The 27644-nt window shown below is 42.9% G+C and overlaps 1 protein-coding gene across 1 annotated transcript in view; it reads left to right on the forward strand.

The window, feature by feature from the left end:
* The window catches only part of LOC138670792 (transmembrane protein 198), an 81100-nt gene extending 53971 nt beyond the window's left edge, over positions 1-27129 (forward strand). Inside the window, exons 2-5 of the mRNA XM_069758440.1 lie at positions 5388-5627; positions 11466-12041; positions 18220-18368; positions 23227-27129. Of these exons, the coding sequence (XP_069614541.1) occupies positions 5438-5627; positions 11466-12041; positions 18220-18368; positions 23227-23376 (1065 nt within the window). The 5' untranslated portion in view covers positions 5388-5437 and the 3' untranslated portion in view covers positions 23377-27129. The remainder of the gene's footprint in view (positions 1-5387; positions 5628-11465; positions 12042-18219; positions 18369-23226) is intronic.
* Positions 27130-27644: the final 515 nt, after the last annotated feature.

Below are 27644 nucleotides of genomic sequence, written 5' to 3' on the forward strand. Positions count from 1 at the left end.
AATAACCTTGGTCGCTCTTCTCTGCACCCGCTCCAGTTCAGCTATGTCTTTCTTATACACCGGAGACCAGAACTGTGCACAGTATTCTAAGTGTGGTCGAACTAGTGACTTGTATAGAGGTAAAATTATGTTCTCCTCATGAGCATCTATGCCTCTTTTAATGCATCCCATTATTTTATTTGCCTTTGTAGCAGCTGCCTGACACTGGCCACTGAATTTAAGTTTGTCATCCACCCATACACCCAGGTCTTTTTCATTGACGGTTTTGCCCAGAGTTTTAGAATTAAGCACATAATTATACATCTTATTACTTCTACCCAAGTGCATGACCTTACATTTATCCCCATTAAAGCTCATTTGCCATTTATCAGCCCAAGCTTCTAGTTTACATAAATCATCCTGTAATATAAAATTGTCCTCCTCTGTATTGATTACCCTGCAGAGTTTAGTGTCATCTGCAAATATTGAAATTCTACTCTGAATGCCCCCTACAAGGTCATTAATAAATATGTTAAAAAGTAGAGGGCCCAATACTGACCCCTGTGGTACCCCACTGCTAACCGCTACCCAGTCCGAGTGTGCTCCATTAATTACCACCCTTTGTTTCCTATCCCTGAGCCAGCTCTCAACCCACTTGCACATATTTTCCCCTATCCCCATTATTCTCATTTTATGTATCAACCTTTTGTGTGGCACCGTATCAAAAGCTTTTGAAAAGTCCATATACACTACATCCACTGGGTTCCCTTGGTCCAATCCGGAACTTACCTCTTCATAGAAACTGATCAAATTAGTCTGACATGAACGGTCCCTAGTAAACCCGTGCTGATACTGGGTCATGAGGTTATTCCTCTTCAGATACTCCAGTATAGCGTCCCTTAGAATGCCCTCCAGGATTTTACCCACAGTAGAGGTTAAGCTTACTGGCCTATAGTTTCCGAGTTCAGTTTTTGTTCCCTTTTTGAATATTGGCACCACATTTGCTATACGCCAGTCCTGCGGCACAGACCCTGTTATTATGGAGTCTTTAAAGATTAAAAATAATGGTCTATCAATGACTGTACTTAATTCCTGCAGTACTCGAGGGTGTATCCCATCCGGGCCCGGAGATTTGTCAATTTTAGTGATTTTTAGACGCCGCCGCACTTCCTGCTGGGTTAAGCAGGTGACATTTAATTGGGAATTTTTATCACTAGACATTTTGTCTGCCATGGGATTTTCTTGTGTAAATACTGATGAAAAAAAGTCATTTAGCATATTGGCTTTTTCCTCATCCTCATCCACCATCTCACCCAGACTATTTTTAAGGGGGCCAACACTATCATTTTTTAGTTTCTTACTATTTATGTAGTTAAAGAATATTTTAGGATTATTTTTACTCTCTCTGGCAATGAGTCTCTCTGTCTCAATCTTTGCTGCCTTGATTTGCTTTTTACAGAATTTATTTAATTTTTTGTATTTATTTAATGCCTCATCACTACCTACTTCCTTTAATTCTCTAAATGCTTTCTTTTTGTCACTTATTGCGCCCCTTACAGCTCTATTTAGCCATATTGGTTTCCTCCTATTTCTAGTATGTTTATTCCCATATGGTATATACTGTGCACAGGTCCTATCCAGGATGCTAATAAACGTCTCCCATTTTCTTTGTGTATTTTTGTGTCTCAGGATATCGTCCCAGTTAATTGCACCAAGATCCTCTCTCATCCGTTGGAAATTTGCCCTCCTGAAATTTAGTGTCCTTGTAAGCCCTCTACTACAAATCTTATTAAAGGATACATGAAAACTTATTATTTTGTGATCGCTATTTCCCAAGTGACCCCCAACCCTTATATTTGATATGTGGTCTGGCCTGTTGGTTAATATTAGGTCTAGCAGTGCCCCCCTTCTTGTTGGGTCCTGAACCAGTTGTGAAAGGTAATTGTCTCTCATAATTGTCAAAAACCGATTACCTTTGCTGGAACTGCAGGTTTCTGTTCCCCAATCTATTTCAGGGTAGTTGAAGTCCCCCATAATAATGACTTCTCCTTGAGTCGCAGCTTCATCTATTTGCTTTACGAGGATATTCTCCATTGCTTCCATTACTTTTGGAGATTTATAACAAACCCCTATCAGTAATTTATTATTTTTTCCCCCTCCCCTTATCTCCACCCACAGGGATTCTACATTTTCATTAAATTCACCTATATTATCGCGCAGGATGGGTTTTAAGGATGATTTTACATATAGACACACCCCTCCCCCTCGCTTATCTGTACGGTCATTTCTGAACAGGCTATAGCCCTGCAAGTTAACAGCCCAGTCATGGCTCTCATCCAGCCACGTTTCAGATATCCCCACCATGTCATAATTATGCTCCAACAACATTAGTTCTAATTCGTCCATTTTGTTGGCGAGGCTTCTGGCATTAGTATACATGCACTTTATGTTCCTCTCTGTACTTCTATTTCTTAAATTATTAACTGTTCTGACCCCACCCCCCATGCCACCGCCACCCCCAACTTCCTTATTTGTGCCCAGGTCTCTGTCTGCACTATCTTCCCCTCCTATAAAATGAATACCCTCCCCCCCAATTCCTAGTTTAAACACTCCTCCAACCTTCTAGCCATTTTCTCCCCCAGCACAGCTGCACCCTCCCCATTGAGGTGCAGCCCGTCCCTAGCGTAGAACCTGTAGCCAACTGAGAAGTCGGCCCAGTTCTGCCGGAACCCAAACCCCTCTTTCCTACACCAATTCTTGAGCCACTTATTAACCTCCCTAATCTCCCGTTGCCTCTCTGGCGTGGCACGTGGTACCGGCAGTATTTCGGAAAATACCACGTTGGAGGTCCTTGCTTTCAGCTTGCAGCCTAATTCCCTGAAATCATCTTTAAGGACCTTCCACCTACCTCTAACTTTGTCATTTGTGCCAATGTGCACCATGACCGCTGGGTCCTCACCAGCCCCTCCCAATAATCTGTCCACCCGATCAGCGATGTGTCGGACTCGAGCGCCAGGTAGGCAGCACACCGTTCGACGATCCCTGTCTTTGTGACAGATTGCCCTATCTGTTCTCCTAATAATTGAATCGCCCACTACCAGCACCTGTCTGGCCTGCCCTGCTCTCCTATTTCCCTCCTTACTGGAGCAGTCACTCCTCCGGCTTTCAGAGGACATGCCTGGCTGCAGCAGTGCTACCCCTGTACTGGCACCCCCCTCATCTGCCAACTTAGCAAACTTATTGGGGTGTTCCAGATCAGGACTAGCCTCCCTGGCACTCTTCCCTCTACCCCGCTTCCTAACTGTCACCCAGCTTGCTACTTCATTGTCCTGCAGCTCCATCCCACCATCCCCCCCCCCATCTGTCCCATTGAGCGTCTGCTCCGTGAGCAGAAGACTCCTCTCCATATTGTCTATGGATCTTAGTGTTGCCAGCTGCACATTTAGAGTCAGAATCTGGGTTTCCAAATGCACAACGTGCTCACATCTCGCACAGCAGTATGCACCCTCGATCGGCTGCTCAAGGACTGCATACATGTGGCAAGATGTGCACTGGATGGCATTAACAATCGTGGAGCACATTTCCTAATGGGGATTGCACCAGACAGAACAGTTCAATAAAAAAATAAATACAAAGTATTAATAAAAATCAGACCACAATTCAGTAATTCCTCCCTGAATCCAAAGTCACTGAATCACAAGTCACACTTACCGCCGTCCACACTTACGCTCAGGTCACACTCAGCTCGCTCACACTCGCTATGCTGAAGATTTATAGATTTTTTTTTTCTCTAGTTCCCCTCAACAGCAATCAACCTTGCTGTTCAAATGCACTTCCAAAAAGGACTTGAGCCCCAAACAGCTGCCCCTTATAAACCCTTAACTATGAGCCCCCACCCTAAGTTAACCCTTATGAATATAGCTATCCCCAATTCAGCAACTCACACCAATTCACACAGGTATTTGTTAAAGGCTTTCCAAATACCTCTTCACTGAATCACAAGTCACACTTACCGCCGTCCACACTTACGCTCAGGCCACACTCAGCTCGCTCACACTCGCTATGCTGAAGATTTATAGATTTTTTTTTTTTTCTCTAGTTCCCCTCAATAGCAATCAACCTTGCTGTTCAAATGCACTTCTATTTGTTGAGAAATTTCTTTCTGGGTCTTACCCTCTTGCTTGAGGGTGTCAATGATGGCCTTCTTGACATCTGTCAGGTCGCTAGTCTAAAGGTACCTTCACACATAACGATATTGTTAACGATATCGTTGCTATTTGTGACGTAGCAACGATATCGTTAATGAAATCGTTATGTGTGACAGCGACCAACGATCAGGCCCCTGCTGGGAGATCGTTGGTCGCTGAATAAAGTCCAGAACTTTATTTCGTCGCTGGACTCCTGCTGACATCGCTGGATCGGCGTGTGTGACACCGATCCAGCGATGTCTTCACTGGTAACCAGGGTAAACATCGGGTAACTAAGCGCAGGGCCGCGCTTAGTAACCCGATGTTTACCCTGGTTACCATGCTAAAAGTAAAAAAAAAAAAACAGTACATACTTACCTACAGCTGTCTGTCCTCCAGCGCTGCGCTCTGCACTCCTCCTGTACTGGCTGTGAGCCGGAAAGCAGAGCGGTGACGTCACCGCTCTGCTTTCCGGCTCACAGCCAGTACAGGAGGAGAGCAGAGAAGCAGAGCGCAGCGCTGGAGGACAGATGGCTGTAGGTAAGTATCTAGTGTTTGTTTTTTTTTTTTTACTTTTAGCATGGTAACCAGGGTAAACATCGGGTTACTAAGCGCGGCCCTGCGCTTAGTTACCCGATGTTTACCCTGGTTACCGGCATCGTTGGTCGCTGGAGAGCGGTCTGTGTGACAGCTCTCCAGCGACCAAACAGCGACGCTGCAGCGATCCGGATCGTTGTCGGTATCGCTGCAGCGTCGCTAAATGTGAAGGGGCCTTTACCCATGATGGGGGTTTTGAGTAATGAACCAGGCAGGGAGTTTATAAAAGCCTCAGGTATCTTTTGCATGTGTTTAGAGTTAATTAGTTGATTCAGAAGATTAGGGTAATAGGTCGTTTAGAGAACCTTTTCTTGATATGCTAATTTATTGAGACAGGTTTTTTGGGTTATCAGGAGTTGTATGCCAAAATCATCAGTATTAAAACAATAAAAGACCTGACAAATTTCAGTTGGTGGATAATGAATCTATAATATATGAAAGTTTAATTGTAATCATTACATTATGGTAAATAATGAAATTTAACACTATATGCTAATTTTTTGAGAAGGACCTGTATATGTGCACTAAAAGTTGACGTACATCCTAAATATAACTAAATGCCAAGTTCAGCCTTTTCTGATTTTCATTTTATAAAAGTAAAAATGTGATGTTTCTGTCTTGCAGGCCGGTCCTTGATGGGCACCCTTACCTAAACTTCTGCACAATATTCCGCAATGGCGTTAGATTCGTCCCCTTATGTTGTGCCGCGTGTTTCACAGCACTTCAATATTCAGACTGTTGACACCGGGCAAGAAAATCCTTTTGAGGACTTATGTAGCCTGGAAAATGGACGGCATTATGATGTGGTTCCAACTGTGGTGTGTTCCTTGTGTTGCCTTTTTGGACTTGTGTATATATTTTTTGGTAAGTAAAATGATGGCATTTTAATGTGATTTGGAGAAGAAATAGAACACATTAAGGTACTCCTCACGCAATTGAAATTGAATGGAGAAGCCTGCCTTATAAGGAGAAACTACCATCAGAAAATGGCCTATCGATTAAAACAAGTTTTTGTGTTTTTTAATGGATTTTTGCTTAAATATTGGCAATGCTATTTTTCCCTCTTTATTATATAAAACTAGTAATCTTGCAATGTTCACATTGGCCTCTGGGGCTTTTTTAGACTTGTATTTCGTGTCCGCTCAGGAAGAGTTTACAGTTTTCTTATTTGCGGCAGGATTACAATGATGGGTAACGCCTCTATACACAGCTGATGACACAGGATCCACCAATCGCAATAGGCGATGTCACAGCGGACGCTACTCCCCTTCCTTCACAATGACCTTTTCACACACTCAGACACTTCAATACAAAAGATAGTCTGGGTCTAACCATTATGGCTATGTATATGTGTTTCCTGAAACGGGAACTAGCGGACTAAACGTACTTCCATGTAATCCTCTATAATCATGAGCGTTGTATAACCCCGTTCCCATCACGGATTGGCAGTTTTCTGGCTACTACACAGTGTACATAGAAATCTGCCAATCAGTGCTGTGAGTGGATTATATAAACCTCCGCATTCAGAGAATTGACAGATCTGCAACAGATAAAACATAGATTTTATCAAGACTGCAGCAAGCAACCAATAAGTGATACATCACTGGAATCTGGGTCTCAGCCGCTACATAAAAGCGTGGCTATAGATTGTGCTTTTAATGGGAATCGTAGTAGGATCATCCATCCTAAGCTGACTATACAAGCACGTAGGTCATAGAACGTTGAATAAAATGGTACCCTGATATTTGTGATCCGATGTTTTCTTCCAAAGAAATCCATGGTTTATTTTGTTTTAAATGTAAATGAGCTGTTAAGATCTCTGTACCAGACACAAATATACCTGACAATCTTCCTTAAGACTTATTTTAAATGAAAGGAGGTGTTACTAGTGTAAGGCATGTAACTATCACAGAACAGAAGTGAACTTTGTCTCCTTACAAACGGCTGTGCGGTCCGGGATGGCCTGTGAGCTGGAAGCTGAGCGGACCCTGCAGATGTGTCAGGTATAATCACACATCACACTGGTACCTCCCCTTCATGTAAAGTAATCTCTGGAGGCAGATTCTCGGGGAGATCGGAATCCAGCATATAGATCTTAACAGCTGATTTACATATTAACACAAATGTGGATTTGGATTGCAGATATCAAGTTATCATTTTATTCAGCTTCCTATGACCTTAAAGGGGTTGTCCACTACTAGGACAACCCCTTCTTGCACTAAATGTTTGGCCCCTATTAAAATACTATACTCTCCTGTCATGCTGGCACCTTTCCCACAGTATCAGCACTCGTTCTCGTGCCGTGCGGTGTTGTGACACGTGACCCCGGCGCCAAATCAGCACTGGCGTTCCTGTGTCCGCGTGCTTGCGGATTGAACATGAAGAGGAAGTGAGAAGGAGCTGCAGCCCGGACTTCCTCTTCATTTTGGGCGTCTGGGTCACAACACCGCACGAGAGCCCTGGGAGAGCGAGTGCCGACACCGTGGGAACTGGGCCGGTACGGGAGCTGACTATTGGCTTTTCTAGATTATCGGCACCAAACCTTTAGATAAAGAAGAGGTTGGTCCTAGTAGCGGATAACCCCTATAATGGGTAGAGGTAGCTTTAAAGGCAGATTTCTCCAATATACAGAAATATTTTCTCAAACTTTCTTTCCTATTGTTTAACTTTAAAATCTTTGAGAACCTTGTATTGGAGGAAAATGGCAGGGTTTACATTTAGTAGTGGAAAATGTACAAAAATAGTCTGACTGCTACAGCCAGGTAAGGCCTCTTTCACACTTCCGTCTTTTTCCTCCCGTCGAAATCCGTCCTGTTTTTTCAACAAAAAAAAAAAAAAGATCCTGCAAATTTTTCTGCAGGACCCTGTTTTTTCCCATAGACTTGTATTAGTGATGGATGGCCATCCGTTTCATCATCCGTTGTGCACTGGATCCGTCGGAAAATAGCGGTCCGTCGGGCGGAGAAAACGTTCAGATGAACGTGTTTTTATTTTTTTTGCACGTCAGAAAATCGGTCAGAGACGGGTCCTGCGCTGTCCGTTGTCAGCTATAATGGAAGCCTATGGGCACAGGATCAGTCGCTGACCGTCACACACAAAACCAGCGACTTATCTCGTTTTTTCATTCTGAGCATGCCCGGAAGGATTTTGTCTCTCTCTCTCTCTTTTCTCTCTTTCTCTTTTCTCTCCTCTCCTATGTGCACAGCCAGCCTTAGATTCGGGACCATTGTAATGCAGTTACTGTTCATATATTTATACTAGATGGTGGCCCGATTCTATCGCATCGGGTATTCTAGACTATGTATGTAGTTTATTTATGAAGATTTTAAGAATAATGCAATGAATACACTGTGACTGACAGAACTTATTCAGTAAATGTGAGTGAACTACGTCGCGCTGTGAGTAGGGGTTAAATTCCGAGCCAATATCGCTGATTGGTTGCGGCCGGCCTCAACCAATCAGCGAAGCGTGGTTCAAGTCCCGCATCAATTCGTGGCCGAACTGCGCCTGTTGCTGATTGGTCTTGCCAGTCACCCACTACAAATCAGCAACAGGCGCAGTTCGGCCACGAATTGATGCGGGATTTGAACCACGCTTCGCTGATTGGTTGAGGCCAGTCACCCACTACAAATCAGCGACGCAGGATTTCTGTTACAGACAAACAGACAGTTAGACAGTTATTATATACTAGATGGCAGCCCGATTCTAAAGAATCGGGAGTCTAGAATCCATATATACTTTATTTATTCAAAATGTAAGAATAATACAATTAATAAATAATAGTAAGAAAGAACAAAAAATGGCTGCACTCACCAGCTCTTGACAATTCTTGTTATTTAAGGTACAGTTACACAGGATCCATGAACATGCTTATGAGGGGAGGGATGAAAGACATCAGACGACAACTTTGCGTGTTGTGGCAAATGCCACAACAACGGTTCTTTGCTTAAGAACAATAATGTAAAAAATAATATGTATCAATAACTATGTATATTGGTATGTTCTATGACATTTTAAAATATTTCATTATTATGTGGAAAGGCTCTTAGTACCCATACTGGCGCATACTTGTGTGCCCATCAGGTATTAAATAGGCAGTTTATATTGCAGAGAAATTGCTGGGCAATAATGGACAATGTCCTTATGTGGCAAATAATAGAGCAATATACCCAATGTGGCAAAGAAGAGGTTAATAAACGGCAGTCTCTCAGTATAACAGTCAGTGAATAATAGGCAGTATATGGAGAAAACACCAAACAAAAGTTCAAAATTGGTGTGAAAATGTCACTGAACCACTTTACAACTAAATATATATAGTTTTGGTAAATGGTATTATCATTTTTTTGACGAAATTCGGCTGGAGCTTAAAGAGCAACGTCACTGGGCCCGCCTCCACGCAGTAGAAACTTGCTGTGAGGTAAAAATTCAAAAATCACACCAAAATGGCGGGCAGAGTGTGTCACAGTACGGCACGTTTCTGATTGGTCGCTCTCAGCAGGCGGCAACCAATCAGACACTGGACACTGTTGACGTCACTTAGCTCCGGACATTAGCTCCGGACATTAGCTCCGGACATTAGCTCCGGACATTAGCTCCGGACATTAGCTCCGGACATTAGCTCCGGACATTAGCTCCGGACAGGAAGTTGGCACAAATTGCAGGAAGTAGTATTCTAGGCAATTATATATTAGATATGTAATATTGAGTTGGGGGAACCTGTGTTGTCACATTTCTGACCGTTCTTCTTTGAGCTGAAAACCTTAATAGCCCAACACTGAGGAACATGCTGCCTGGCAGGACCAACGATGGCATTTAGGCAGTGTAAGCCTGATGGTCAAATAAACGGTTAAAGGGGTTGTCCAGGAGTATTTTTTTTATTTTTTTTTTACTGTGGGCCTAAAAACTAAAAGGCAGGTAGTTGACAGAGCCAAGTTGCTGCTTGCTCTATGCGGTGCTGCCTCGGAGAGGTCATGGACCGTTCCCGCTGGCGATTTCACTGCTCCTTGTCACCAGAGCAGCTTTTCTTCTTCTAGGCTGCTATGTCCATGGGACTTGACAGCTGGTTTCCACAGGTAGGCAGCAGATAGCCGGCTGTCAATCACCATGACATTGGCAGTCATGCCCCTTCAACGGAGCAGAAGAGAAGCTGCTGTTCTGATGACTTCGGCAGAAGCCACTAAACCACTGTCGAAAGTCATCTGCGACTGCTCTGTACCAGCAGAGATGACAGCAGGCAGGAAGTTAGCAACAACCTGCCTGTTAGTCTTAGGTTTAGGCCATGTTCACACAGTGCGTTTTTTTTCTGCGGAACCGCAGCGTTTTTGCCGCTGCGGTTCCGCAGCTGTTTTCCATGCAGGGTACAGTACAATGTACCCTATGGAAAACAGGAACCACTGTGCACATGATGCGGGAATCGGGGAAAAAAAGCCGCGCTGAATAGCCGCGGTAAAAAAGAAGTACCATGTCACTACTTTTTTCGGAGCCGCAGCGGTTCTGCACCCATAGACCTCCATTGTGAGGTCAAACCCGCAGATCAAAAATATATCTGCGGGTTTTATTGCGGTTTGTGGTGCCGAACCGCTGCAGCAGGAAGTGCGGGGAAGCGGGCGGAAGTGCGTGGGCGAAGTGTGGCTGCCCCGATCCCACCCCCCATGCTCCGATGCCCCCCCCCCCCCGTGCTCCGATGCCCCCCCGTGCCCTAATCTCCTCCCCTTATACTTACCCGGCCTCCCGGTGTCCGTCCGGCTGTCTTCTCCCTGGGCGCCGCCATCTTGCAAAATGGCGGGCGCATGCGCAGTGCGCCCGCCGAATCTGCTGGCCGGCAGATTCGTTCCAAAGTGCATTTTGATCACTGAGATAGGTTATATCTCAGTGATCAAAATAAAAAAAATAGTAAATGACACCCCCCCCCCCTTTGTCACCCCCATAGGTAGGGACAATAAAAAAATTAAGATTTTTTTTTTTTTTTTTTTTTCCACGAAGGTTAGAATAGGGTTAGGGGTAGGGTTAGGGTATTTTCAGCCATTTTAACCCTAAAAAACTTCCTAGAAAACACACAGACTCTGCATAGAAAACTGCATCAAAAAAACGCATCAAAAAACGCACCAAAAAAAGTAAAATTAAATTAAATGATCCTGAATAACCTTGATTCAGCTGTTAAGGCTCCATCTGGGTTTGCACTATGCTAACCACACAGTCGTGGAAAATATTTTGGTAATCGTAATAATTGCGTTGAAAAAAATAAAAGTATTTATAAAAATACATTTCTTTTCATTAATTTTAGGCTGGTTTGATGGTCTGAATACAGACCAGACCACCATGTGCAGACCGGCCAAAGGTCCTCTGACCTGAACTCTGTAGCTGGTCTGGATATCACGATCTCAACTTGGACCGTGAAAGACATATGTGAGAGAAACTGGCTGTAAACTTGCAGGACAGGAGAGGAATTGTATGATGGCAGAGGAGACTGGCCATAGAAATTATCTATCTACAATATTCTAATGTTGTTAGAAACAGACAATATTTCTAATAACTTTTGTGTGTCCAGAGACTAACTAAAGGTTGGATGTAATCCAAGTATGCTGGAAGGAAGGCATCCTATCACCCAAAAAGACCACTGTGTGCTGTAGGGTCACCATTGTAAGCCAATGCATTGCCTCCTGTATATACTCTAACCCAAGTTTCTGCTGTCCTTCTTTGCAGGTTACCGGTGCTTCAAAGCCATCATGTTTCTGTCCGGTCTGCTGGCTGGTTCAGCAGTTATTTTTTTACTTTGTTACAAAGAGAGAATCCTGGAAACCCAGCTGAGCCTGGAGCTAAGTGCGGGCATCGCCTTGGGCATTGGCCTGCTTTGTGGACTGGTCACTATGCTTGTGCACAGCGTGGGCCTGTTCATGAACGGCCTGATTCTTGGACTTCTTCTGGCCACCGCTTGTCTTGTGGGCTTGGAGCAGTTCTTCCATCCACCCACCGCCTGGATTCCTATAGGCGCCATGATGGGCTCCGCTATGCTCTTTGCTGTATTGACTCTGCAGTTTCAAAAGCTCTTCACTGTGATTTCCACCGCCACCTTTGGCGCTGCTATATTGACTGTGTGCACAGATTATTTCATTGAATTGATGCTGCTGGTGCAGTACGTCTACGACTGTCTCCGCCTCGAGGTGTCGTTTCCCCTCTGCTGGTTCAGTTGGGTGGTTCTTGGCATCTGGCCAGTGTTGAGCATTCTGGGAATTGTAGTCCAGTGGAAGCTGACAGCTGAAGGCTTCTCGCATACAGATGGTGAGTACAGTTGTGTTCTCGGTATTTTGTGGTAAGTGTTGGCCTTTGCTAAAATTAACATAATTTTACTTTATCGAAGGTTATGATATAGGCAAGGTTTCAGTTGTAATAATTGTTCTCCAGCATGGTGCTGTGGAGCTTGCAAGATGTCTCTAACATGTTTGCACTAACCAGAGGAAGTGGCCAAGAAAATGCTTATTGTGATCGCAAACAAGGTTACTAATTATTATTTATTATTATAGCGCCATTTATTCCATGGCGCTTTACATGTGAGGAGGGGTATACATAATAAAAACAAGTACAATAATCTTGAACAATACAAGTCACAACTGGTACAGGAGGAAAGCAGACCCAGCCCGCAAGGGCTCACAATCTACAACGCAACACTTGTGTCTTCTGATTCATCTGAGCTGTAATTTGGATTATTTGAGTGCATCTAAAAGAAATTGGGGCCTGCTCCATTGCCTGCCCTAGGCCTGCTGGAGCATTGTATTGCAGCATACCTCCCTAGCACACAGCCTCAGGACAGTTGCTTTCTGTTATACAGCCCCCCATGTGTCTGAGGTCTGCAGCGGAGCAAAGAGAGAATAGCCCCTTATACAGAGGGCTGGAGAGTCTGTGATCTGCATGGACTTCAACATCAAACTTTAGTTTATGACTAGGAATAAATGATCAATAGCAGTTTCACATGGCGGTTGACGTGTTTCATGGTGAAATCTAAGTTTGTGTTCCATGGATGTGACTGGGGTTCTAGTAACCTCATTTACATGAATCAGGAAATGTGCAAGTTTTGAAAAAAATAAAATTGCAAGCTACTTATTGCTGCAGATGCTGCACTGGGAAAGCCTGTGGTTTAGGTCAAGGCAGTGAGGCTAATTGTAATGTGGTTCTGCCACCCTGCAAATTGTGGCTCACAGAAGGGCTTAACATCAGGGAACCTCCTAGCAAAAGAAACTGGTCAGATTACCAATGCACGAACAGGATGCAGCAGACCCCATAAATAATGTGGGGGGCAGCACAGGTGCAAAGTACTGATTGAGCAACCACTCCTAAATCTACCAGTTAATGGAGGGGGTGGTTGCCTATTAGTAAAAATGCACACAGAAGAGGCTTGCATAGGACGCCAGGCACACAGGTACGTGTGATCCCCAGTGTCCGCCTTCCAGCCTATTGATGACGCCCATACTATTAGATCAGGCGGGCTGTCCTGCAGTATATAAGTGCACACCCATAAAACAGACTACTAGGCTGGGCTGCATCCTGCAGAAAAATGTGCAATAAAAAGATGAAAAATGAGGTATTGATTGATATTTTGGCAAAATATGCAATCCACGTGGGGGTCTACTGCATCCTGCAAATGCATTGCTAATCTGACTTGTTGGTAAGGCTCTTTCTTTTTCTGGGATGTCTTTTACACTGGATACTAACAAAACATGAACGACAATGAAAAAACGTACAAAAGACACACTCTAAGATAAATCTGTAAACCACCACGAGAAAGAGTGTAAAAATGGGTCTCGTAAATTATAACATTTTATTAAGATATAATTACAAAAAAATGATATAAATGTGATACACATACATGACAAAAACAGAATGTTCCTGCGAATGGTACCAGTACACATGCACTAAGTATGCAATGTAAAAAAATTGGAAAAAAACCCACAAAAAATGAAAGACCCTTTTATCTAACTTTTATCACTGACTGCCTCCTTTGGCCTCACTCAATGGTCCTCTGAGGCCACTCACAAAGATGGCCACACGCTGGACCTCATCTTCACCCGTCTCTGCTCCCTTACTAATCTCACTAACTCACCCCTCCCCCTGTCTGACCACAACCTACTGACATTTTATGCCCTCTCCTCTCCTAACGTACAACCCCCACTCCACAAACTCCCTCGCAGAAATCTCAAACATCTCAACTTACAATCACTCTCTGAGTCCCTTCTCCCTCTTACAGACATAAGGTACCTTCACCCATAACAATTTTGTTAACGATATCGTTGCTTTTTGTGACGTAGCAACGATATCGTTAACAAAATCGTTAAGCGTGACAGCGACCAACGATCAGGGAGACAGCTCATAGAATTCCACGGTATGCAGTACCATCTCTACGCTGATGACGCGCAGATCTACCTATCCGGACCTGACCTCACCTCCTTACTTACCAAAATCCCACACTGTCTGTCTGCTATCTCGGCCTTCTTTTCTGCTCGCTTTCTACAACTGAACATGGACAAAATAGAATTCATCATCTTTCCCCCATCTCACTCTACCCCTCCAACAGACCTATCCATCAATGTCAATGGCTGTTCACTTTCCCCAGTCCCACACGCCTGGTGCCTCGGGGTGATCCTCGACTCTGCCCTCTCTTTCAAGCCACATATCCAAGCTCTTCCTGCTGTCTCAAACTCAAAAATATTTCCCGGATCCGTGCTTTCCTTGACCGCGACACCACAAAACCGCTAGTGCATGCCCTTATCTCCCACCTCGACTACTGCAACCTCCTACTCTTTGGACTCCCCTCTAGCACTCTGACACCACTCCAATCCATCCTACACTCTGCTGCCCGACTAATCTACCTGTCTCCCCGCTATTCCCCAGCCTCTCCCCTATGTCAAGCCCTTCATTGGCTTCCTATCGCCTAGAGACTCCAGTTCAAAACCCTCACAATGACATACAAAGCCATCCACAACCTGTCTCCTCCATACATCTGTGACATGGTCTCCCAGTACCTACCTACACGCCACCTCCGATCCTCTCAAGACCTCCTTCTCTACTCCCCTCTCATCTCTTCTTCCCACAACCGCATCCAAGACTTCTCCCGTGCTTCCCCCCCATACTCTGGAACTCTCTACCCCAACACATCAGACGCAAATCGTGTTTTAAGCCATCATGTGAACCTAGCCCTTAGTTTTATAATGTCTTAAATGTATATGTGCACCTACAGAGAACCTTTTTTAATAAATTGCTATTCCATATGGAAATATGTAGAGTAGACCATATACTGTAGTCTGTTGCAAGTCATTGAACTCATGTACTTGACCGCTACCATCTGTGGATGCTCTGCAGTGTGTATTCAGGTTAACAAGGGTTAAAGGTTAATGGGAAAGGTTGATAATATATTGTGACTTCCGGCTCTAAGGTTACTGAGGACTGAAGACCCCACACGTTCTGGGTCTGCCGCCGCCATCCTCCTCATGGACAGAATGCAGCTGTTACTTGGAGATCTGCTCCAGGCTTCCCAAAGCATGTGTCACTGAAACAAGAGGCGAAGGTGGTGACCGCATCCAATGTGACCCAATTCCTTTTTATTGGGTCGTCAAAATGCAGGGATCCGAAATACATTGCTGTATTACTATCTAGCTTATTGTGGTGTCTGTGTTGCCATTATTTTTATTTTATTTTTTTTTTTATCCTGTGTCCAATTTGAGGTAAGCCAAAACCCTGTTCAATATTCAACACGTACATGTCTGTATCTCAAACCTGGTTATTAAAAACTAGATGGTGGCCCGATTCTAACGCATCGGGTATTCTAGAATATGCATGTCCTCGTACTGTATTGCCCAGCCACGTACTGTATTGCCCAGCCACGTACTGTATTGCCCAGCCATATACTGTATTGCCCAGCCACGTACTGTATTGCCCAGCAACGTAGAATATTGCCCACCCACGTAGAATATTGACCCTTAGACAATTCTATAGTAGAAGAGACACAAGTATAATTTAGGGGCCCTGTACAGGTACAGTGTAGTTGGGGAACGCACACACGCGCATAGTTGTGGCCCAAAGTATTGACACCCCTGCAATTCTGTCAGATAATACTCAGTATCTTCCTGAAAATGATTGCAAACACATTCTTTATAATTCTCTTCATTTAATTTGTCTTAAATGAAAAAAAGACAAAAAGAATTGCCCTAAAGCCAAATTGGATATAATTCCACACCAAACATAAAAATGGGGGTGGACAAAAGTATTGGCACTGTTGGAAAAATCATGTGATACTTCTCTAATTTGTGTAATTAACAGCACCTCTAACTTACCTGTGGCACCTAACAGGTGTTGGCAATAACTAAATCACACTTGCAGCCAGTTGACATGGATTAAAGTTGACCCAACCTCTGTCCTGTGTCCTTGTGTGTACCACATTGAGCATGGAGAAAAGAAAGAAGACCAAAGAACTGTCTGAGGACTTGAGAAACCAAATTGTGAGGAAGCATGAGCAATCTCAAGGCTACAAGTCCATCTCCAAAGGCCTGAATGTTCCTGTGTATCTTCCGTGCGCAGTGTCATCAAGAAGTTTAAAGCCCATGGCACTGTGGCTAACCTCCCTAGATGTGGACGTAAAAAAAAAATTGGCCATAGATTTCAATGCAAGATTGTGCGGATGTTGGATAAAGAACCTCAACTAACATCCAAACAAGTTCAAGCTGCCCTGCAGTCCGAGGGTACAACAGTGTCAACCCGTACTATCCGTCGGCGTCTGAATGAAAAGGGACTGTATGGTAGGAGACCCAGGAAGACCCCACTTCTTACCCCGAGACATAAAAAAGCCAGGCTGGAGTTTGCCAAAACTTACCTGAAAAAGCCTAAAACGTTTTGGAAGAATGTTCTCTGGTCAGATGAGACAAAAGTAGAGCTTTTTGGGCAAAGGCATCAACAGAGTTTACAGGAGAAAAAAAGAGGCATTCAAAGAAATCCCTGATGTTTTGGGGTTGCTTTGCTGCCTCTGGCACTGGACTGCTTGACCGTGTGCATGGCATTATGAAGTCTGAAGACTACCAACAAATTTTGCAGCATAATGTAGGGCCCAGTGTGAGAAAGCTTGGTCTCCCTCAGAGGTCATGGGTCTTCCAGCAGGACAATGACCCAAAACACACTTCAAAAAGCACTAGAAAATGGTTTGAGAGAAAGCACTGGAGACTTCTAAGGTGGCCAGCAATGAGTCCAGACCTGAATCCCATAGAACACCTAGGAGAGATCTAAAAATGGCAGTTTGGAGAAGGCACCCTTCAAATATCAGGGACCTGGAGCAGTTTGCCAAAGAAGAATGGTCTAAAATTCCAGCAGAGCATTGTAAGAAACTCATTGATGGTTACCGAAAGCGGGTGGTCGCAGTTATTTTGGTTAAAGGTTGTGCAACCAAGTGCCAATACTTTTGTCTGGCCCATTTTTGGAGTTTTGTGTGAAATGATCAATGTTTTGCTTTTTGCTTCATTCTCTTTTGTGTTTTTTCATTTAAGACAAATTAAATGAAGATAATAATACCAAAGAATTTGCAATCATTTTCAGGAAGAAACTGAGTATTATCTGACAGAATTGCAGGGGTGTCAATACTTTTGGCCACAACTGTATAATATTGGATTGAATAATGTTCGTGGGCAGCATGGATCAGAGCTTGGATGCACAATTGTAGTCTGGCATGGTTTTCGAGGTTTCTGAGAAGGCGTATTTTGAGTAGTCATCTGGGGACTATAAGGAGAGATCTGACTAGTCCAGTGCCATCCTCAGTCTGCTTCTCCCTGTACTGTGTAATTGATGGGTCTCTGTTACAGTGGGGTGGGATGGGGTTCACAGTAAAACTTACCGGGCTGCAGTCGTGCATCCAACCTTTGATTTTGTGCTGATAAATCTAATAACAGGTTCCCCTTTTAAGCCCTCTTTATTTGGTATCATGTACTGCCCAAATAGGAATGCAGTGAACAACTTGGCATGACATCAACATGTTAAGTGACCAAAACGCTGACTTAACGCATCCTTTTCATTATCCAGGATTTTTAGTTTCTTGCTATCTAGTTGTCATGCTGACACCAAATATTGTATCCAGGGTCCAAGCTCGAAGTCACAGGCCATCAGGGCCAGCAGAGCCCGCTTTATTAGGGACAAGTGATGCGCCCGGTTTCACCCCAGTTGCTATTATTTAGGGCAGGAGTCTAACGGGTAATGGTCATTTTTATGTTTTAGTAAATCAATAGTATACATGAAAATAAGAAACATTATACTATACCGTGTCTTATTAGAGAGATCTGTTTGTTTCTTCTGGACTGATCTAATTCCAAACCAGCTTGGTATTGTCTGCATGGTAATCCGTCCTGTTGGAGACATTAATTTCTGTAACTTTTTAACATTTTACCTTTTAAAAACTTAGTCCGTGTACGGTTCTTTCTTAATGTGACAGTGATTATAAGCAGACGCCAGAAGCGCCTCCAGCTCCTCAGAATCCGCCAGAAAGAGGCCAAAAAACGTCAGAGTGTAACTTCTCAAGAGGGGACTTATCGTCGAAAGGCTAACCCTATAAAGAGATACACTGGGGACATCCTTGCACCGGTGAGCCCGTTACAAACTCTAGTCATGGAAAGCTAATGTAAATAAATGACATTTTTGCGTTTAAGACTTGACATTTACACTGGTGATAAAATGTGTTTTGGGCCTTGTATGATGAGAAGTAGAAGATGAGCAAACCTTATCCCGGTGCTGAACTCAGGACACTCACTTCTCCTGGAAGATCAGACAGATTTTCCAGCTCCAAGGTTCGGCTACCCCCCTTTAATTCTACGGGGTTCAGGTCTGCTCATCCCTAATTAGGACTAGTTTATTTTGTGAGTTTTTTTCTGCAAAGTCTCCAGACATAAAGTCCTGTTGAAGCAGAGATGAAAGAATTTAATTATTACCGTATTTATTATTACAGCAGTGTTCCTTTCTAGGTTTAAAGGGAACCTGTCCACAGGATTGTTCAGTCACCTGCACACACTGTCACGTCGGCGCCGTAATACTGATCACAATGATACCTGGACTGATGAAATCTTGTGGTTGTTTAATCTTTACCTCAAAACTGCAAATAATGAGATGCTTCAGGGCGGCTTGTGGGGGCGGGGGTCTACATGTGGTGCTCTGATTAGATATTCACCAGTGTGGGCTTCTGACAGGTCTCTGATCCCTCACTGACCTGCCCCCTAGTTTACATATTGAATATATGTATATTGAAAGAAAAAAAAAATCGCATTCACCAGGCATGATCGCATGTATAATATGCATTAAGTTGTCTTATTTGCTAATGTAAATATATTCAGAAAAAAGAGTTCTCAAAATTGCGTCGGCCGCACCTGGCGATCCGATAGATGCTACAGCGCCGGTGCCATGTTTGTGGATACTATTTTTTTATTTTATTTATTTTTTCTCCAGCAAGATGGCGCCGGCAGCAAGATAGCATCTACTGCACAGGCGCAACAAACACCATTTTGAGAATTTTTTTTTTTTTTATGAATAAATTTATATCGGCAAATTAAAACAATTTCATGCATATTATAGATGTAATCATGCTGCGGTGCCTGCTAAGTGTGATTCCCCCCCCCCCCCCCCCCCCCAAAATACATATATTCAGTATGTAAACTAGGTGGCAGGTCAGTGAGGGATCAGTGACCTTTCAGAAGCCATACACATAAAACCCTAATGAGAGCACCACATGAAGCCCCCCATAGGCTGCCCCGGAGCACGGGCATATCATTACTAAAAACTGAAAATAAAGATTAAATAACAACCCACAAGACGGATTTCATCACCCAGGTATCCATGTAATCAGTATAACGGCGCCGACCTGACACTGCAGGTTACTGTGCACAATCCTGCTGATAGGTTCCCTTTAACCCCTTTCTGACATATGACGTATTATCCCGTCGAGGTGGGGTGGGCCTGTATGCCCACCGACGGGATAGTACGTCCTACGCGATCGGCCGCGCTCACGGGGGGAGCGTGGCCGGGTGTCAGCTGCCTATCGCAGCTGACATCCAGCACTATGTGCCAGGAGCGGCACATTAACCCTCCGCACACGGCGATTAAACATGATCGCGGTGTGCCGGCGGTATAGGGAAGCATCACGCAGGGAGGGGGCTCCCTGCAGGCTTCCCTGAGACCCCCGCAGCAACGCGATGTGATCGCGTTGCTCCGAGGGTCTCCTACCTCCTTCCTCGCTGCAGGCCCGGATCCAAAATGGCCACGGCATCCAGGTCCTGCAGGGAGGGAGGTGGCTTACCAAGTGCCTGCTCTGAAGTCAGATCGCTGATCTGATAGAGTGCTGTACAAACTGTCAGATCAGCAATCTGTGATGTCCCCCACTGGGACAAAGTAAAAAAGTTAAAAAAAAAAAAATTTCCACATGTGTAAAAAACAAAAAAAATAAATAAATTCCTAAATAAAAAAAAAAAAAAATTATTCCCATAAATACATTTCTTTATCTAAATTTAAAAAAAAAAAAACAATAAAAGTACACATATTTAGTATCGCCGCGTCCGTAACGACCCGACCTATAAAACTGCCTCACTAGTTAACCCCTTCAGTAAACACCGTAAGAAAAGAGGCAAAAAACAACGCTTTATTATCATACCGCCGAACAAAAAGTGGAATAACACGCGATCAAAAAGACAGATATAAATAACCATGGTACCGCTGAAAAGGTCATCTTGTCCCGCAAAAAACGAGCCGCCATACAGCATCATCAGCAAAAAAATAAAAAGTTATAGTCCTGAGAATAAAGCGATGCCAAAATAATTATTTTTTCTATAAAATAGTTTTTATCATATAAAAGCGCCAAAACATAAAAAATTGATATAAATGAGGTGTCTCTGTAATCGTACTGACCCAAAGAATGAAACTGCTTTATCAATTTTACCAAACGCAGAACGGTATAAACGCCTCCCCCAAAAGAAATTCATGAATAGCTGGCTTTTGATCATTCTGCCTCACAAAAATCGGAATAAAAAGCGATCAAAAAAGTCACGTGCCCGAAAATGTTACCAATAAAAACGTCAACTCGTCTCGCAAAAAACAAGACCTCACATGACTCTGTGGACCAAAATATGGAAAAATAGCTCTCAAAATGTGGTAACGCAAAAAATATTTTTTGTAATAAAAAGCGTCTTTCAGTGTGTGACGGCTGCCAATCATAAAAATCCGCTAAATAACCCGCTATAAAAGTAAATCAAACCCCCCTTCATCACCCCCTTAGTTAGGGAAAAATTAAAAAATGTATTTATTTCCATTTTCCCGTTAGGGTTAGGGTTGGGGCTAGGGTTAAGGCTACAGTTAGGGTTGGGGCTAAAGTTAGGGTTAGGGTTTGGATTACATTTACGGTTGGGAATAGGGTGGGGATTAGGGTTAGGGGTGTGTTTGGATTAGGGTTTCAGTTATAATTGGGGGGTTTCCACTGTTTAGGCACATCAGGGGCTCTCCAAACGCGACATGGCGTCCGATCTCAATTCCAGCCAATTCTGCGTTGAAAAAGTAAAACAGTGCTCCTTCCCTTCCGAGCTCTCCTGTGTGCCCAAACAGGGGTTTACCCCAACATATGGGGTATCAGCGTAATCAGGACAAATAGGACAACAACTTTCGGGTCCAATTTCTCCTGTTACCCTTGGGAAAATACAAAACTGGGGGCTAAAAAATAATTTTTGTGGGAAAGAAAAAGATTTTTTATTTTCACGGCTCTGCGTTATAAACTGTAGTGAAACACTTGGGGGTTCAAAGTTCTCACAACACATCAAGATAAGTTCCTTGGGGGGTCTAGTTTCCAATATGGGGTCACTTGTGTTTTTTTTTTTACTGTTTAGGTACATTGGGGGCTCTGCAAATGCAATGTGACGCCTGCAGACCATTCCATCTAAGTCTGCATTCCAAATGGCGCTCCTTCCCTTCCGAGCCCTCCCATTCACCCAAACGGTGGTTTCCCCCCCCCCACATATGGGGTATCGGCGTACTCAGGACAAATTGGACAGCAACTTTTGGGGTCCAATTTCTCTTGTTACCCTCGGGAAAATACAAAACTGGGGGCTAAAAAATAATTTTTGTGGGAAAAAATTTTTGTTTTATTTTTACGGCTCTGCATTTTAAACTTCTGTGGAGCCCTTGGTGGGTCAAAGTGCTCACCACACCTCTAGATAAGTTCCTTAGGGGGTCTACTTTCCAAAATGGTGTCACTTGTGGGGGGTTTCAATGTTTAGGCACATCAGTGGCTCTCCAAACGCAACATGGTGTCCCATCTCAATTCCTGTCAATTTTGCATTGAAAAATCAAACGGTGCTCCTTCCCTTCCGAGCACTGCTATGCGCCCAAACAGTGGTTTACCCCCACATATGGGGTATCGGCGTACTCAGGACAAATTGTACAACAACTTTTGGGGTCCATTTTCTCCTGTTACCCTTGGTAAAATAAAACAAATTGGAGCTGAAGTAAATTTGTGAAAAAAGTTAAATGTTCATTTTTATTTAAACATTCCACAAATTCCTGTGAAACAGCTGAAGGGTTAATAAACTTCTTGAATGTGGTTTTGAGCACCTTGAGGGGTGCAGTTTTTAGAATGGTGTCACACTTGGGTATTTTCTATCATTTAGACCCCTCAAAAGGACTTCAAATGAGATGTGGTCCCTAAAAAAAAAAAAAAAAAAAATGGTGTTGAAAAAATGAGAAACTGCCGGTCAAATTTTAACCCTTATTACTCCCTAACAAAAAAAAAATTTTGGTTCCAAAATTGTGCTGATGTAAAGTAGATATGTGGGAAATGTTACTTATTAAGTATTTTGTGTGACATATCTCTGTGATTTAATTGCATAAAAATTCAAAGTTGGAAATTTGCGAAATTTTCAAAATTTTTGCCAAAATTCCCGTTTTTTTTTCACAAATAAACGCAAGTAATATCAAATAAATTTTACCACTATCATGAAGTGCAATATGTCACGAGAAAACATTGTCAGAATCACCAGGATCCGTTGAAGCGTTCCAGAGTTATAACGTCATAAAGGGACAGTGGTCAGAATTGTAAAAATTGGCCCGGTCATTAACGTGCAAACCACCCTTGGGGGTAAAGGGGTTAATACTATAGAATGTAATTGTGTAATATTGAGTTGGCATATGTTAAAGGTAGAGCATTTGTAAAGGAGTGGGTAGATTTCATCATGGACAGAACTGCTGTATTCGGTGTTTCTTAAACCTACTGAATATGGTCTGGAGACGAGCGACTATGGGCTCCTGCTTTGTAGGAGGATTCATCACGGCTGGCACCGACGATGGGATTTCACTTCCATACAGTACGCTTTAATGTCAGAAGGCTATTCCCTTAGTCAGTGCAGGGTTCAGAGGGGAAGAAAAGCTGAGATTACTCTTCTCATCCTGATTCTTATTGATTTCTGTCTTGCAGAGTTACTTACAAAGCCTCAGAGAGCGGCAGACTGGCACTGGCACATCTATGAGCAGCCTAAACACCAACATGCAGACTGTCGTTGACATGGACTATGAATGTGGCTCTACTGTGCCCCTCACTGCCACCACTCCGGTGATTCGTGTCTGAGGTGTGCTCTCAGGGTATAAACTCACATTTGATTGAAGATCATAGGCCAAGGTGTTGTGCCTTATGTAATGGCTCTTGGTACATCTCACTTTCTCATTAGCCAGAGTCAATGACCTCCTTTCCTTCATTGTGTGGACTCCAAAAATAGACGGAGCAGAGAAAATAAAGGCGTTTTGGACAGTTTTACCGAAGACTGGTAGACATATATTGGATGAATGTATTTTACTAGATAATTTTAAATGTAATTCTTCCCCGTGGAAGGGCAAACATCAGAGTCTTCAGGCTCAGGCCCACTACCTAGCTGTAACATACGGAAGACAGAAGAGTACTAAACCTCTACACATGACAGCTCGTCCAGCTGAAGTAGCCTTTAACCTTAGTGCTCAATTTGTGCCTTTTATGTGCATAATATACCAGAGGCTTTTACTTTGTAAATATAATATCTGCCCTATTTTGTTGGTAAGGTACATGCTGTAACAGTGTATATCCACTAAGTGCCCATTGGTCTCGCAACCGGATGGGGAGATGTGTAGAAAAACTGGTGCAAATGAAAAGGGGTGCAGTTGGCCATTGTCATATCTTGCATTCCTTTCTACACTTTTGAATGTGCTTTAAGCTGAATTCATACGACGGTAGTTTCAATTCTGGTCTACTACAGACGGCATGTGGAACAGATTGCAGAATGCATCATCGGATTCTTTCCTAGACAAGTCAGACGGCGTAAATCATGCCAAATTAGTAACTGGTGCATTGCAGTAAGGGGAATGGAAAAACCTACTTTTGCCGGATAGATCTGAATCCTGCTCATGGTCATGTGAATTCAGCTTTAAAGAATTTAAATGAAAGCTGATTTGTTATAGTTGGTGAAAGATTTTCCGCTTCTGGTTTATGCTCCTCTAATCCAGTACTGCCGCTGTGCTGGTCTCTGCGTACTGGTGCAGCAGAGAGGTCATGACTACAGCGCACATTATCACTGTAGCCAATGAGGCCTGTCCACGACTGCGCTGTGTGCTTACTGGGGTAGTGATACTAGTGATAATGGCTTCCCCGCTGCAACCAGTACACAGAGACCAGGGAAGGCTTAGTAATATAAATTTAGCAGCTCATTTTCGAAGTTTTATGTTTATTGATGTGCTACTCTGATTATTGCTCCTTTCATCCTCCTCTGTGATACTCTTCCGGTGTGAGATTTACTTCTACGATCACAAATGTTATATATTGTTATTCAGATATTTTTATGTGAAATTTAGATATATGGAACCCGTAACATTATATATTTGAAAAGGGCAAATGAATGAAACCACTGCAAATTATTATTACTGTTCTATAGCACTTTAATATGAAGATGTGTGTACTGTATGTAACCCACTGAGACAACGTTATCAGCCATACCTTTTACTTTATGTATTTTATGTGACCTGACACCCTCCAACATTTAAGCATCAATAATAAAAAAGAACAGCACGTCCTCATAAGGACCACTAAAGCAACAATTTATAAGGGTTCTCCACTATGCGTTCACAGGAGGATGTAACAATATAAAATCTATACCCTTCTTCCGGTCCACTGCTCCTCCTGCTCATTCCATACAGTGTCCCCCGGTGGTCTTCAGACATCAACATCTGGCTGGGGCCATCTCTTAGTCTATATGACTGGGTATGTCATTTATGGCAGGAGTGTTCCTTTTTAATTTATTCTAGCTGTCATTGAACCTGTTAAACACAAACCTAGCGCTGTTTGTAACTGTCCATATGTTCGATATCCCGCTGCGGTCCAGTCCTCACCAATTTCAATGTTTATGGTGTCCATGAGTTGCCTTCTGTGCAGCAAAGTCAACATGCACGGGTGCGGGTTTTATGGTCCCACAACACATGAAGAGAGACCCATGCATATGTCATACTTTCTGCTCCTAAAACCTGTCCTAGAAGCCAGATCAGACTAGGCATATGTTAGTACTTTGTAGACCTGGTTTTGTAAAGGGTCACATGGCTGAGATGATTATTTTTCAAAATGTTTTCACATTTGTTACTCTAAAGTATAATGTGTTTAGATTTCTTTTTCTTATAATTGGTGCATGTGAAGTTTAAAAAAAAAAAAAGTACACATTTCAACTTTTCCGGACACTTTATAGATGTGACCCACTTTTTGCACAATGTGGTTTTCATTCTTGATGAATTTGGCCTTAGGTTTTTGCTAGAACAAATATGAATGGATTTCAGCTAAAGGAAACCTTCCCAAAGGCTGTCTTTCAAAGTCTCATTTATAAAGTTTGGGATTTAAAGAGCACAGATCAGTTCTGACAGTAGATTTAAGTAAGACTTTTCTGAAATGCATATCATTAATAAATCCGATGACTTCCTTCTGCATTACAGGGACTCCAGATCTAATGAGTATTTCTTCTCTGGACAGGGAGGGCGCACTGACTTTCTGTATCTGAATGATAAATAGAGCCTTGTGCATAGATGTGGCAGGAGTCAGGATGGACTCTACAAGACGCCAAAAGCCATTGAAGGCATGAGTCTGCTGCACAGATTACAATGGAAAAATCAATTTGCCTAATTTCTCAAATCGTCTAAAAACAGATTAACAAGCATGGGACCTTAATAAACTAATGCATCCCAATGAGCAGCAAATTAGTGAAATGCAAACCGGGCAACAAATGTGTTCTCCCCTGCGCCCAGGTGCCGGAATTCTGCACCAGGCAGGATGTCAGTATTAGCCATGTGATAAAATCTCCCCTGCGTCACACAGCTCGCGAAAGGGAAGATGGCACCACTGTTTCCTAAAAAGCATCTCTCAGCATGTTCCCACTCTGAAAGATCGTGTAATTCATATCTTATACTTTATGCAATCATTTGTTGCTTGACTGAAAAGAAAAAAAAAAACAGTCTTAAATTTGTATACAAATAGGGCTATAGTATGCTGGGTGTGTCAAAACAATTAGTAGGCATAGAGAATTGGGCTCCCTGCCTCACACCACCAACTTCTGCTGAGAGCCAATAGTCAATCAAAAGAATAAGTAATAATAAAAGAAGGTGGCATTATCAGACCTAATCAGTCAAGTAGAAGGTGAAGGACTAGAGCCGAGGATCAGGACATTTTCAGTCATACCAAGGTCACTTCTGCTTCATTTTTACATTAAAACTGAATTTATTTAAATTTTTTTGTTAGTATGATTGATTGCATAAATAAAGTTATAGGAGGACATTATATGGTTAGATGGCAGCCTAAAAAAATAAACAATTTGGTGATGTGGATCATGTTGACAGTGTCTGTAAAGGAAATCTGCTAACAGGAGGACACAGCTGCTTTCAAAGAGTTAATCTGATTTTCTTACTACATACTTTATAGAGTAAGCAGTAGCCAAACCACACAGAGATGCCTTTTGGGTTTACCTTCTGCTCAATAATATACAAAAATGTATCTTGCATTGCTACAACTATTATACCTTTCATCATAAAGATAACCGCACAGATCTCTCCCATGTTCATATGCTGCACACGGTTTTCCCCCTCACAACTCAGATGCAGGAAGTCGCATAGAGCTATCAAAATGGTGACAGTGGAGAACAAAGCTTCAGCAAACAATTTTCCTAAATGCATGGTGCCTACAATGAAAGATGGTGGCAGCATTCACCTTATGTGGGGTTACATGAGGGGTGTTGGTGTGGTGGAGCTACATGTTAGTGATGGGATCATGAATTCACAGATGTATTACTCTATATTGCAAGAGTAGATGCTACCATCACTCCGTGCCCTTGGTAGACGTGCACTTTTCAACATGACAGTGACCCAAAACACACATTGGTTGCATTTCCAAAGAACTGAGTGAAAGCGAATAAGTGGCCAAGTGTGTCTCCTGATCTGAACCCCCATCAAACACCTGTGCGGAATTCAGAAGAGTCAAGTTAAGCACCACTCCACATCCACATCCCGGCTCTAGAAGAAGTCGTCATTCTTGAAGAATGGAAAAGATAGATTACAATATCTATTGTCAACTTGTTTACTCCATGCCTAGAAGACTTGGTGCTGTCCTTTAAAAATCATGGAGGTCATACAAAATACTAGATGTAGTTATTTTTGATGTGGGATGTATTCATTATTTCATCAACTAATTTGATTAAAACTGAAGGTTTTGTAATAAGTTACATTATTAACTTTTCAGGTTATGGGTTAAAAAATGTTCTATGAAACTCAGTCTTGTCAAAATTTTGGAAATTTGTCTTGTGTTCAGTGAGATATTAAAATTTTACTTTTCAAAGAGGGTGT

The sequence above is a fragment of the Ranitomeya imitator genome, chromosome 3 (assembly GCF_032444005.1).
Source record: "Ranitomeya imitator isolate aRanImi1 chromosome 3, aRanImi1.pri, whole genome shotgun sequence".
In the NCBI taxonomy this organism is placed as follows: domain Eukaryota; kingdom Metazoa; phylum Chordata; class Amphibia; order Anura; family Dendrobatidae; genus Ranitomeya; species Ranitomeya imitator.